At 46.8% G+C, this 13,743-nt stretch overlaps 1 protein-coding gene across 1 annotated transcript in view; it reads right to left on the bottom strand.

Moving 5' to 3' along the window:
- Positions 1-1,777: 1,777 nt before the first annotated feature.
- The window catches only part of LOC149337232 (uncharacterized), a 40,341-nt gene continuing 28,375 nt past the window's right edge, over positions 1,778-13,743 (bottom strand). Inside the window, exons 9-12 of the mRNA XM_089554360.1 lie at positions 11,983-12,201; positions 10,610-10,725; positions 8,740-9,003; positions 1,778-4,181 (exon numbers count right to left, since the gene is read on the bottom strand). Coding sequence (XP_089410486.1) covers positions 3,971-4,181; positions 8,740-9,003; positions 10,610-10,725; positions 11,983-12,201 — 810 coding nt within the window. The 3' untranslated portion in view covers positions 1,778-3,970. The remainder of the gene's footprint in view (positions 4,182-8,739; positions 9,004-10,609; positions 10,726-11,982; positions 12,202-13,743) is intronic.

The raw sequence follows: 13,743 nt of genomic DNA, 5'->3' as shown, positions 1-13,743 counted from the left end.
AGCCGAGCACCTGCCCGTTAAGGCCTGAGCGAAACAATGCTATAATGCCGACCCGGCTTTGGTGGTAGACGTCGGAGTATCGAGCGGAGAAAGGTCGGTCACGTCGGCTGCCCTGTGGAGCACTCGCAAAAGTGCCAGTGTACGGAGTGAGGAATATTGTGTAATGCGTCGAAGTGGACACCACTACAGGATAAGTGAACCCGGAAAGGAATGGGCCTCCCGATGTCAACAGTCATAAAGCGAACTCTGATAGGATGCGAAGGGCGGAGTCAAGTTGAAGCAGCAGCTCGGCTTGCGCGATGGCAACTCGTGCCTCTCATGTGGCTCAACCGGTGGTGTTGTGGTGGGATGTACTGAAGACTTCGTTGCAGCTGTGGATGAACGTAAAATAAGCTAAAGCCATGTTCCAGTGTGACCGGCTGAGACGAGACAAGTCTCAGATATAAAAGCATATCATTTAATGTTCGCTTTAGGTGTTTAAGGCTTTGGGATATTTACGGTGTGGTAAGAAAGTGCGTGTGGAACACGAGTTGAGTATACCATCGACGACTTTTGAGACAGAAGCTGCCCCGGTCGGTGAATAATTGTCATGGAACATAATGGTCAAAGATGACGTCTTGCAGAAGAAAATTTGAAAATTTGGAGGAGTGGAGATTTGGGCTTGTTGATTTACGATCATATTGGGAACAGCGCTAACAAAGTACGGAGCGAGAATACAACACCGGCGTCGTGAGCTGAGTACGTGCCTTTTTCTTCGCCGTCTTTTCGCGCGGCAAGTTGAATCTGCTTATCTTGCGAGTATGTTTTTGCAGGCTTGTTGGTGCCTAAGCATTCTGGGTTTTTTGCGCAAAAGACACGACACATAAGAAACGAGGTAGACAGGACAAGCGCTTGTCCTGTCTACCTCGTTTCTTTTGTGTCGTGTCTTTTGCGCGAAAAACCCAGACTGCTTATCTTGTCTGCGGGATCGCGGTATGTATGTAATATATCTGCTAGCGCCTGTGCTGTGTTCTCGCTCCGTAAATAAAATTGGTAAATTTCTTTTTGAGGAAAGGAAATGGCGCAGTATGTGAATCACATATCTGGGCGGACACCTGAACCGCGCCGTAAGGGAAGGGAGGAACGTAGGAGTGAAAGAATAAAGAGAGAAAGAGGTGCCGTATTGGAGGTCTCCGGAATAATTTCGACCACCTGGGGATCTTTAACGTGCTGAAGACATAAAACTACGCAGGAGGCAGGACACAGAAAAGATGCAGACAGGACGAGCGTAGACAGGACGAGCGACTACGCTCGTCCTGTCTGCATCTTTTCTGTGTCCTGTCTCCTGCGTAGTTTTATGTCTTCAGTATATCTTACCAACTAGCCTCTCATCACACACTTCTCTAACGTGCACGGACATCGCACAGCACACGGGCGCCTCTTGTGTTTCGCCTCCATCGAAACGCGGCCGCCGCGGTCGGGTTCGAACCCGGGCACTCCGGCTCGGTAGACGGGCGTCTTACCACTGAGCCACCGCGGCGGGTTCTCGCTCCGTCCTGTGTTAGCGCTGTTCCCAATATGAATGAAAATTTGGTAGGGGAAACGCGGCCAACAGACATTTTGTAGCGTAGCTGGCGGCATAATTAGTTATGGCAATGTTGCTTGAACGAAACACCGGGAAAACCCTGCGAAAGTTGAGACGAGACCAATTTATTTATTTATTTATTTATTCAAGTCACCCCTAAAGGCCATCCAGAAGAGGGTATTACATAGGGGGGGGGGGGGGTACAATGATAAGTAATCGCGATACATTTTAACAAGTAAGTGTAACAAAAAAAAACGTTAATTAAAACTTAAGGCATCACACAAAGAAAAATTGAACACTAACAAAAACAGCAAACAGTTACACATTTCCGTCACAGCGAAGAAGCTCTTGGAATTTTTTATTGTCAGTTTCTGTGGCGATGACTGATGGCAAACTATTCCATTCACTGATAGTACGGGGAATAAATGAATTGGCATAAGACGATGAATGACAGTTTACGCGTTTAACTTTGAAAGAATGATCACGGCGTGGAAAGAGAGCATCAGGTGACTGAAACAAATCACGGCGAAGGGATGGATGGTGATAAAGCTTATGGAAAAGGGTTAAGCGAGCAAGTTTACGGCGATATGACAAATCTTTCAGTTCGGCACGTTTTTTTAATGCTGAAACGCTTGTGAAGGGTGAGTAGTCTGAAAATATGAAACGAACAGCACGGTTTTGCAAGGATTCAATGTTAAGATTCAATGTTACCAATGCGGTAGAAAGGATGGTTTAAGGGGTTTAATGTCCCAAAGTGACTCAGGCTATGAGAGACGCCGTAGTGAAGGGCTCCGGAAATTTCGAACACAGTAGAAAGGTTAGGGGAAATGTGAATATGCTGAAGGTGACTGACAGGCAACATAGGTGGCCTTTTGCTACGCCGACTGAGATTGCAGGAGGCAACACTGCGGTGTGGTAAAAACCGGGACAAAACAGCGGCACATCCAGTCGTATGCGCACGACACGCCATAATGGCAGGCGGTCCTTTCAGGTCAGCTGAACCGAGCCTTTGGGACCATAAGCAGAAACTTAGGCTTGTCAGAGTAGACAATGCGGCGATACATAGTTACATCGCTAGGAACAAGTACGAAATTTGTAGGGAGGCATTCGAGTTCGCAGAAACGAGGGATCCAATGAATGGCTTTACTGAGAGGTCGCGGCTCTGTTAGTCGGCGATGCTGAGAAAGTCGGATATGGATAAGAGGCAAGCGCCCGACGTCGGTCTTGCTCGAGTCAGGCGTCTCCACAGGTTGAGGGTAAAAGGTGTCCGCGTCGTGATGCAGACGCATGGCCTTGTAATGCGGCTGTGGCCGATCGAGTACTCTTGCAGGCACAAAGCCCAACCACCAAGTCAGGCAGTGGGGTCAGGTAACATGTACATATTCGAGGGTCGGTATAATGTTCTACTGTTTCAGATAAGAAGACTTCATCACTCTTGTTGGTGTAGGTAACATGTGCTTTTCATCTGAGGTCAAATACTTAATCGTAACGCCAATGTTGTAAAACTTTCCACTGAGGAAACACAGCGCAGGATTATGGAGTATTGAAACGATAGGAGCGTCCGTTGTCTTGTCATTGTCTTAGTTTTCTTCTCATTTACCCCCATCTGCCACGCTTAACAGCAACACTGCATTTTAGGTAGCGATAAGCTTGGAACAGCTTTCTGGTCTGGACTTTCCATTTTTTGATAGAAAGCATAACGCTAGAAAGCAGTTGTTTTAATTTGTTTATTTTACATAGTGTCATTGATAAAAAATAATCAGAAAAGTCGTCGAGCGTGGACCGGTGCGTATGCCTGACGGAACCGCGTAACGAACAATAATGGAGCTTTGATGACCGACCAAATTATGATCGCTGGCAACGTCCTAGGCCCTTAAACATCAATGTCGTGCCGCGATCGAAATTATTGCCTGTGGGCGCCACTTTCATGAAGTGGAAGCTATGTCATTGAGATGAGTACCACAAAGAAAAGGTAATAGTAAACGTTCAATACCGTCACAGCGCAAGCTGCCTTTCTGCCATAAAGTTTAGGAGCTCCACTTCGACAAACGCCGCGTTCCGACGAGACATATTTCTCTGATATGAATTGGGGATGCGGGGTTTGTACAGCATATCCATATCCTAAACACTTGTGATGCCCTGCGACCGGGATTTACATGCGACAATTGACGCATTCGCGTGGATCCGACTATTACAGATGTTGCTGCGGAAGGCACAAAGCACAGGGGGCCAAAAGCGGGTCACATAAAGGTTCCTTTGGGAGCGAAATTACACTGTGGGAGTAAACAAGTCAAGTCAACATCCCGGAAAACGCAGTCTTCTTATCTTGAGCCTCTTTTCCGTCAAAGGCCGCAGGAAGACCCACTGATATAGGGCTCCTCCGGCCAGGACGGTTCCCGCTTGTGCCTAGACGGCAATGCGGCAACGTTGCGCGGGGTTCATGGGCGACCCCGGGGGGCATCCGAAGACGCGCGCGAAGTCGGGGCTGTTCCTGAGCGGCACGTTGCACATGGCGCGTCCCCGCTCGTCCCCGCACGACAGCCAGCAGTGGAAGGCGAACAGCAGGCCCTCCTCGGAGAACGGGGGAGGAACCTCCAGCGCGGCCGACGCCTGCAGCCTGGGATGCACGCCGTGTTGAACTCGATAAGTTTAGTGCAATGTGACGTTATAAGAAAAGGGGCTGCAGTAATTCAATAAACTATTATTACCTAAACATGAATACAAACCGCAATACCTCGTCACTATATATGTAGTTTTTCTGCCAGCAAATAAATCCTTTAAAGATCCATTATGATGAAGGAGCAAAGGTAAACCTTGGTCACTAAATGCGAATAAGCTTCCTTATTTCGCCAGCCTCCGCAAGGCCATCAAAACACGAATTTATAAATTATATATGTGCCTTTAGGCAGCCATAGGCTACATAAGAATGTTGCCGACTTCCTCAGGTAGTCACTCAATCGGTTCATTCCAGACGCACTGCACGCACTGCTGCATGCACTGCTGAGCTTAATTTCAGCATTTACTCTATGCGTTTACTTTGGGATCCCTATAATGGTGTGTTTCACACTGAATTTATTTGATCGTTCTCCAGGCATTACGGCTGTACACGGCTGGAATCAAGCTGTCATGAATGCAACAGAAAATACTCGACTTTCTCAAAAAGGTGCAACCTATTAAGCAAGGGGCTCTAGCATCATTCGACTGCTGCCTCCGTCTGCCAATAAAGATTACGATGCTTTTCGGGCAGATCTAAGTGTTTCGTTTTCTTCCTTTCAATATGGGCTTGATCTTCATGTTTAGCAAGGACACGGATTATGGGATTATGTGTACTCTCTTTTGTAATTCTAGCACACAGCATAACTAAAGGACATGTTACGAAGCAAATCTCTTCCCGGAATCCTCCTTCATGTGACATCTGCATCACCAGAATGGTGTACCGACCATGCGCGAAACAGAAAACCAATGCACACCACAACTCGTATCAGCCGACCGGGTCACACCAGAGAACATAAGGTCGGATCACACCGGAGCACACCACACCGTGTCACTTGACAACCCGCGCCTGAAATTCAGGTCTGATTGCGGACACCAGAAAGGGTCACAGCAAAAAACACCATAACGAATCACACTAGAATCCGTGTCTGAAAAACTAGTGTGGTTTAAGGGGGATGGTATCTCGCGAGGTATGGGTAAGGACTTTTTGTTTCTCAGCTACTGTTGCAACAAGAAACTTGAACTTGCCTGTATATTTGATCTATAAAATCACGTGAAGCATACTAAATATTGATTATTTTTGCTCTGATTTGATTATTGTTGTTGATATGGAGGTTTAACGTCCCAAAACGACTCAATGGCTAAATGACGAATTAGTAATTAGTAGTAGTTAAAAAGTGGCATTTGGGACTGTGCACTGCGCCTGTATCTTAACTCTTTCCTTACCACGGCACTAGGCGTCGATCGCCGGTGAGTAAGCGCGAATTTTAATAATACCACTGCGCCCTGGACTTGTGGCGCCATCTCGGTGATTGTATACAAAGTAGAGTTTCCGTTTCTGCACGGTTCACATTTTTACTGCGTGGCGGCGATTTTTAAAGGGCGCGCGGGTGCGAAGGTTGACGCGCACTTGAGCGGAGTGATGGCGTCGACATCCAAAACCGCGCGCGCTCGAAAGATCGCAGTTTTGCTCGATCCCGACGACCCGGCAAGTGATCTTTTAGACTCATCGAGCACAGATGACTCGGACATCGATGTCGTGTCGTCGGAGTTCAGCTCAGTTACTCATTTAGAAAGTTTGCAGTGAATTTCATTAATTATTTGTGATTGCTAATTTTTATTACCCATTTTGTTATTACTGTATTTCTTTCGTAATGTGCTTTTGTACTGTGCATTTAACACGCGCGTTTTGGTATATAGTATTGTGCTATAAGTTAATCTTTTCCTTGAAAAAAAAAATTAAGTAGGACCAATCAAGAACTTGAATATTTCACTATGCGTCTTGTAATTTTTCCTAACTCAAAGAGTACTGAGTGTATGGGTATCATTTTACAAAGAAATGTTGCCTATTGATATACCCACAATCTGTATGTTATGGAATTACGGTAAAAAAATTTTTGCCAGAGATATTGCTCCTTACTCAGAAACTTTTTGCATTTTTTTTTGTTCATTAATATTTTTTATGTAAATCAATTTTTTTGTATTTCTTAAAAATAAATACTGCTTGAAAGCACGTTCATTTACCTTAACTTTTATGTACCGCATGGCACTGTACATTTAGTAGCTGTTGCGCAAAGAATTCGTAACTAAACCATACAAAAAACAGCCAATTTCCCCGTGGTAAGGAAAGAGTTAACTAACACTAATTAATCAGTGTACTAGTTAAGTTCAGGTTAACTATCACCAACCATAGATTAACTAGTATCACGAAATGCGCAAGTCGTACTTAACTATCATTAACCTTCATTAATAGCTAGACGTTTCATATACATTGGGTGGAACATTCTAGAGAGTTCCATCACCTGACAGGTGAGTGACAGGACATGATGGATTGCATTATAACAATGGTAAAGACCAATTAGCCTAATTAACCTTTCTAGTCAAACCACATAAATAAATGAAACTGAGTTGGAAATTGGTCGAGTTGTGGAATCGAACCAGGGTCTCCGGAGTGCGAGACGAGCACGCTAACCACTCCGCCATGCCAGCTCGATGGTTTGGAATGAACAAAGGCGCGTCTAGCTAATACGGCTTCTTCGTTCCCTCCCACCTTCCTCCCTCCCCTTACGGCGAGGTTCAGGTGTCCACCGAGATATGCGAGACAGATACATTTCCTTTCCTCAAAGACCAATTTACTGTCGAGCAAGGCGTTCAGCCGAATGGGCGATGGCGTTCTGTGGGCTCCCTGGCAGTGTTGCAAAGCGCTGTCGCGTTCCTCTCTTAGAGGCGAAGCTTAACCTCTTAACCACACATCAGTGACACAAGCAGCAACACCGCGCTTAAGGCTTTCGCCTCACCGCACTTTAGGTCAACAAAGTGCCCCCTGAATTTTTCTAACGAATTATCGCAGCAGAAGATATTTGGTTTGCTTTAGTTTTGTGTATAATGTTTAACGTCCCAATGCCACTCAAGGTCCAAAGGATGCGTAATGCAGGGCTCCGAATAATTTCGACCATGTTGAGTTCTTTAGCGTGCACTGGCACTGCACAGTACACAGGCCTCTAGCATTTCACCTCCATTGAAATGCGAATGCCGTTGCCGAGAAAAAACGCTTTCTTTCGGGTGAACAGCCGAGCATTATAACTACTCAGCCACCTCAGTGGAAGGAAGTTACTTTCCAATCATTACAAATCTTTAGGTATATTACCTGCTAGTATTGATAACTAAACCCAAGGTATCAAAGAACAGTGCACCTGTTTGTAGTCGCATGTTGTGTTGTATTTTTCCGCATACCATTACCAACCTTTTGCTCTCAGACTGGAAACTATGAAAAATAATTCTCGTTCCTAAATCTAGCAACCATACTTCATCTTTTAACTGCAGATTGGACATACTGACTTGGATTTGCTACAAGATACTCGGACATATAATCGCTTCTTCATTATACGATGATTTTGATCCGAATTATATTTTCTTCGTCACTCAGTACGAGCTTAGAAAGGGTTTGTCTTGTGATACTTACTGGGAATAAGAAGTGACCTACATTTGGATATATATAGCAAGCGACAAACTGTGCCTTGATTTTGCCAAAGCTTTTGACAAAGCAACTCAGTGCATGTGGTTAAAAATTACCTGCTATTAGATTTGACTCATGCATCGTCTACTGCATGCGCGTATAATTTTCTAACTATGCGTCCCAAGTTTACTTTAATAACAGATGTTTCGCCAAGGATGCTGCGAATGCGACTGTTTAAGCTAGCACCACGCCTATTGCACTAAAACACGCGTTGTAACCATCCAAGTTGTAAACACACTTGGGCTCAGCCCGCGAGAGCTTTGTCTCCTGATCTCGCAAGCGTGATGGGGGAGCCGCTATGCTAGCTGCTACAACGTCACACAAGAAGATCTGCCGCCGCGGTGGCTCAGTGGTTATGGTGCTCGGCTGCTGACCCAAAAGACGCGGGTTCGATCCCGGCCGCGGCGGCTAGAATTTCTTTGGAGGAGAAATTGCAGAGGACCGTGTACTGTGCGATGTGAGTGCACGTTAAAGAACCGCAGGTGGTCGAAATTTCCGGAGCCCTTCACTACGGCGTCTCTCATAGCCTGAGTTGCTTTGGGACGTTAAACCTCATAAACAAAAAATAAACAAACAAGAAGAAGATCTTTAAGCTCAAGGACGACGCCACCAAACTTTGAGTTGAAGACGACCAGCAAATAAACAACAACGCGCCCCATGTGCCATGACAGCGAGTGACAAAACCGGGGACCGATTCCAAAACTATCGTGCAGGACACGAGCCGCCGACCTTGAAGTGACTATTTTAAATTCGTACTTCCTTTTTCGCCTGATCTGACGCTCCCTGCGGCAGAGGCTATCAGCGGTCCCGCAGTCTCGCAGCTGCGACTGCGAAGCCGAGAGAGTATTGGCGGAAAAGCACGTGTAAACGTAAATGCGGTACTGGTACTGCCATGGTAGCCAGCCAAATGCTATTCCATTCTTCCCCTAGTTCCGTCCGCCTGTACCTGGGAAACGCTTTTTCTCCCGCAATGGCGCGGGTCTCGTGTTGGAAGGCGTCCCAGATGACGTGCACCGCGGCCGAGGCCGCCACCAGGTCGTCGCGATCGTCCGAGTCGCTGTCGTTGGTGCCCGGCACGAGGCAGCGCCAGTTCTGCTCGTACACGGAGTCCGCGTCGGCCCGCCGCTCGGCGTAGTCCAGGTACACCGTGCCGGCCAGCCGGCTGCCCAGACCGCCAAGCAGCACACCGAGCCGGGCGTCCGGGGCGAACCTGAGTCAAGTGGGGGCTTTTCTGCCAAACTGGTTACTCGCCAAGGCTCAGTGGCGGCTAAAAATCTGCGATGACCGCTTGACTGACTGTTTAACGCTATAACTTCAAGAGTCTCGTCGTGCTGAAAATCCGGTGCCGTCATCGTCGGTGCTGTGAGCGAAAAGTCCCTGGGGGAGGACTGGCATGAAAAGAGGTTGAAGACAAACAGTTTGAGTGTTGCTTGCCATCTAAACTACGCAGACAAGAAGATGTTCATCAGTTGCCCTCTTCTGCATTTCTTTTGAGTGAAAAAATAACTCGCCAGCAGACAGCGTTTTTTCTCCTGCCTGAGCCAGTGCGGAGAACGACAATTTTCGCGGTGCCGCTGTGGTATTTGCTCGAGGCCGGCGGCGGCAAAAAACGTAACGCAAATTACGATGCTTGGTTTATTGGTTGGTTTATTGGGGTGTAACGTTCCAAAGCAACTCAGGCTATGAGAGACGCCGTAGTGGAGGGCTCCGGAAATTTCGACCACCTGGGGTTCTTTAACGTGCACTGACATCGCACAGTACACGGGCCTCTAGAATTTCGCCTCCATCGAAATTCAGCAGCCGGGATCGAACCTGCGTATTTCGGGTCAGCAGCCGAGCGCGGTAACCTCAATGCAAATGACGAATGGCAGCAGTAGCAGTGCAAGCAGCTCTTACGCCTGTCTGCCGCACTCACAGTGTAAGTACCCAAGCAGAAAGAAGTGTAATCACGGGTCCATCCATCCCTTACGCAGTTTGTCTTTTTTTGATGTGTGTGCGTGTGTGCGTGTCTGTGTCTGTGTGTGTGTGGGGGGGGGGATTTCAGGCGCAGACTGGGAGTCGAGCTTTGGCATCAGCTGCAAACAAGCAGAATATTGGCTCATGAATATGTAAATATTCATTGCCCTTAGGAAAGAGCTGTAAATTGCATTACCTTTGAATATTTAAGGCTTCGAAACTGCTGTGGCCATATATTACATAAAGATAATTATTTAATTAATTATCGAAGTTCAGCTAATTAGTTGGATAACCCTCTAGCGCTATATCCTTCTCTTGTGTTCGCCAAACCTAACACGCATTCATTGAAGATGGCATCCACAATACTGTCAACGGATTGCTTTAAAAATCACCCTGTATATTGTAATAGCCATTTATTGAAAACAAATTCTGTATATGAGGAGCAATTATTGGACTACAATAAGATACCATATATTTTAAAAACTTCCTTGAAGTAGCCAATTTCACATCAGAACGCGCATGCTCGATCAGGTTTTAGAAAGAAATCAGCAAATGCTCTCAACAAGACCCGACAAAAAATCTCTTACAACAGCGATAGGTATGTCAAAAGGGACACAGCCCGTAGTAATAAAACGAATGGCAGTCACGCAGCGGCAAAGCTTCTCTTCAGCACTAACGAGTTACCTGGTGCAGGCTTACAAGCGGCGGTTCTCATACACAACGTTCATACTATCACCAGTGAACTAACCACGCCTCCTTTAAGGTTGCTTATTTCTGAGGGGTTCTACGCTGACTTAGAGAAATTCGCACACTCAGTCCGACCTGGACTCAAGCGCAGAAGAGTACAAGACTCAGCGTACCAGGGAAAGCTGAGGAGTTGCGGGTTGAGGCGGAATCCGTCGAACACGGTCGCATCCAAGGCCTTGTAGGTGGTCGTCACGTTCTTACGGCTGTACAGGAACGGCGCTAGAGTCATCTGTTCGGGATGAGAGAGGCGTCGCAGTTGGCAGAACCCAGCTCGTTCGGAAGAAGGGGCAGTAAAGAACGAGCAGTTTCAAACGAAAAGTCGTTTATTTATTCCGCCCTGACGTCCTCACAGTAAGAAAGGTAAGAAAGCAGAGTTTCTTTCACATTGAGAAAATATATCTATATTCGCAGTTCGGAAATTAGACATCATCTATCTTTCCCGCTGGTTATTTTGAAGTTTTTAGGATCTTCCGCATTTTTAAGCGTTCCGTTTTATTCTTCACAACTATGAAAGATTTTTCGCCTTTTTCCCATTTCTGTGCAGCAAATCTCGCAGCACTTTCGTCCCTGTGATTGTTCATCTTTCTTTAAGCAACAGCAATTTCAGTACTTAACAACTGCTTAAGATTGCGAGCCATTTTCACTAAAAGCTATCTTAACTTAAGGTTTTTAACCATCGAAATGGGATGTTGAATGTGCAGGCCTTTGCTCTGGAAGAAATGTTTCTGATTCTCCTGATTGCAGACACTGCTCGTTTGTGCTTAGCTTTTATTACAGCAACAGTTGTATATGCCACGTCCCTCGATACGCTCCTGACCGCGGGTGAGAGAAAATAGGTGAGGGTGGAAGCTTAGGGGAGAGGGGACCCTGCAGCGCCGCGCGTTCCACATAACTATCGCAGGGCGGAGGAGGGAAAGCGTGATATAAGCCGGAAAGGGAAGCCGAAGTTGTGCAACCTTCGTTCTAACAAAGATGGCGTTAGCAAACCTCATACGGATGCACAAATTGCTATACAGCGCGCATATATGGCGCTATATGTAGCACAGATCACCCTGAGTTTAGCGCATTTCGGGATGTGGAGAGCCCCTGAGATTTTTTATTCTCAACCTGCCATAACTCCATTTAAAATTGCCATGTGAAAAAACACATAAACGTTAGAAAACAATGAAAATATTAAAATTCTTACGAAGACGGCCTTGTACTGAGACCGAATGGTTAGTTTTTCCGACCAGTCAGATTTTAGGCGCTCAAATTTCTGTATTTCAGTTAACAGACTTGCCTATATCGCCTCCTGGCGCGGACTCAACAAGTGGAGAACTGAAGCTAGTAAGTGGCGGTTATAACTCTGAAAGGAGAAGCTGTACTGCCATTAGAAATCCATGACACACTTCAGTAGAGTGGTGCTATAAAAGCGGCGTGGCATCTTATGCAGAGCAGCGGTGTGCTTGCGATGGGCGCACACAACGCTCTGCCTGTGTGCCTTCACCATGTTCCGAAGTGGCTGCACGGGTAGCACGTCGGGAAAGTCGTCGTAGAGGCGGTGCACGATGACTTCTTTCGACGCGTTCAGGATGTCGAACACCCCTCGCAGTCGGACTGCGTTCGGTGGAGGCAAGGGGCTGCCCACCAAGCGGTGCTCTTTCATCACCCTGCCGAAGGAGTCGGCAACCAGGTCGACCAGCCGCCTGGCGTCTTCTATGGCCGCCTGCAGAGGGGAAGAGAACGGCACTGTGGGGAAGGACAGCAGTGGTTGCTGGTCTAGTTTGGTTTATTGGGGTTTAACGTCTCAAAGCAACTCGGGCTATATGAGGGACGCCGTAGTGGAGGGCTCCGGAAATTTCGACCACCTGGGGGTCATTAACGTGCACTGACATCGCACGGCACACGGGCCTCTAGAATTTCGCCTCCATCGAAACTCGGCCGCCGCGGCCGGGATCGAACCCGCGTCTCTCGGGCCAGTAGCCGAGCGCCGTAACTGCTGAGCCACCACGGCGGGGCAGCAGTGGTTGCATCGCAACCATATGTAATACAGCTGATAACCCCTGTTAACATCGCAGTCCGAAACAAGAGACTAGTTGCTATTTGTCGGATACGGTGCCTATTTGCAAAAGAAGGGCCATTAGCTTGAAGCCTGTCGAAAGCTGGGATTTCTGCTTTGATGATCAATGATGATCAAGATTGATGGTCAATATACGCTAAAGTTTACGGGATGAACAAAAAGGAAAAACACTGAGAGGATATAGCGCGAATTAAGCATATGCACAAAAAACTGGGCCCGTGCTCGCCCTCTTAGTCAAGTCTCCTTCGTTCAGTTATAGCAGGCCTTGCATATAGCCAGCATGTGGAGTTGTTGTTGACGCCGATTTTTTTCTCAATCATCCGGTTGAAATTTGTAGCCCCATTCCTGCTGTCTGTCAGTGAGGATTCGGTTACAAATGTAGAACGCAGATGCTACAAACGTTGCGACAATAGCTGTGATTCTCCTGTGCAAAAAAAAAAAAAAACCTCGTTGAAAACTACCAGATTTGGAGAGCTGGAAGAGCGTGCTGCCCACCAACCTCAGCTACTTTCGAATGCATTCAAGTGCGTCACTTATGCTTTGAAAAATTTGAAAAATGCGCATTTACGATACCGAGCAAATCTCCATTAAATATGTATGCTTAGTAAAATCTATTTTCGGTTCTTTCGGGCTATGTTGACGCTTGCTCGGAAGATAAAGAGGCCTTAATTGCTAAAAAAAAATCGATTAAAACTTCTTCCTCAACTTCAATCAAGTTCATGACGTCTACAACAAAACGGACTCCGAGATCACTGTTATGAAGCGATTGTTAGTGTGGCCTATAGCCTCTGGAATCCGCGGTAAAAAACCCCGCACAGTTTAACTTGCAAATTGACCCGATGATGGCCCTTCAGAGGAATGCCCCGTTGATATTGTGAAGCGAATTGCCCCACTCTGTGTATTAATCGTAAGTGAAATTTAATAGCAGCTGAGTGTAAACGCCTTCAAGTGCCTTCCTTTGTGCCCTCGAGCACGGACCTCTCCGCGGTTAGAAAGCGAAGATGCTACACCCGCGTATTGGAAGCGCAGTGGAAGACCACTCCCGCCTCTCTCCACAAACCTCTCCACTCAATTACAAGCCTTATATTCAAAGTCTGCGTGTACCTGCCAAAAGCCGTCCAACCTTATCCTATTCTTATAATTTATTCCTGGTAAGTTTACTAGACTTTAAGCCTTCCCTCCCCTTCC

This window comes from Amblyomma mixtum, chromosome 7 (assembly GCF_055824585.1).
Source record: "Amblyomma mixtum isolate Tamu chromosome 7, ASM5582458v1, whole genome shotgun sequence".
Taxonomy (NCBI): domain Eukaryota; kingdom Metazoa; phylum Arthropoda; class Arachnida; order Ixodida; family Ixodidae; genus Amblyomma; species Amblyomma mixtum.
Note: the sequence above shows the minus strand (reverse complement) of the source record. Positions and strands in the feature narration are given on the sequence as shown.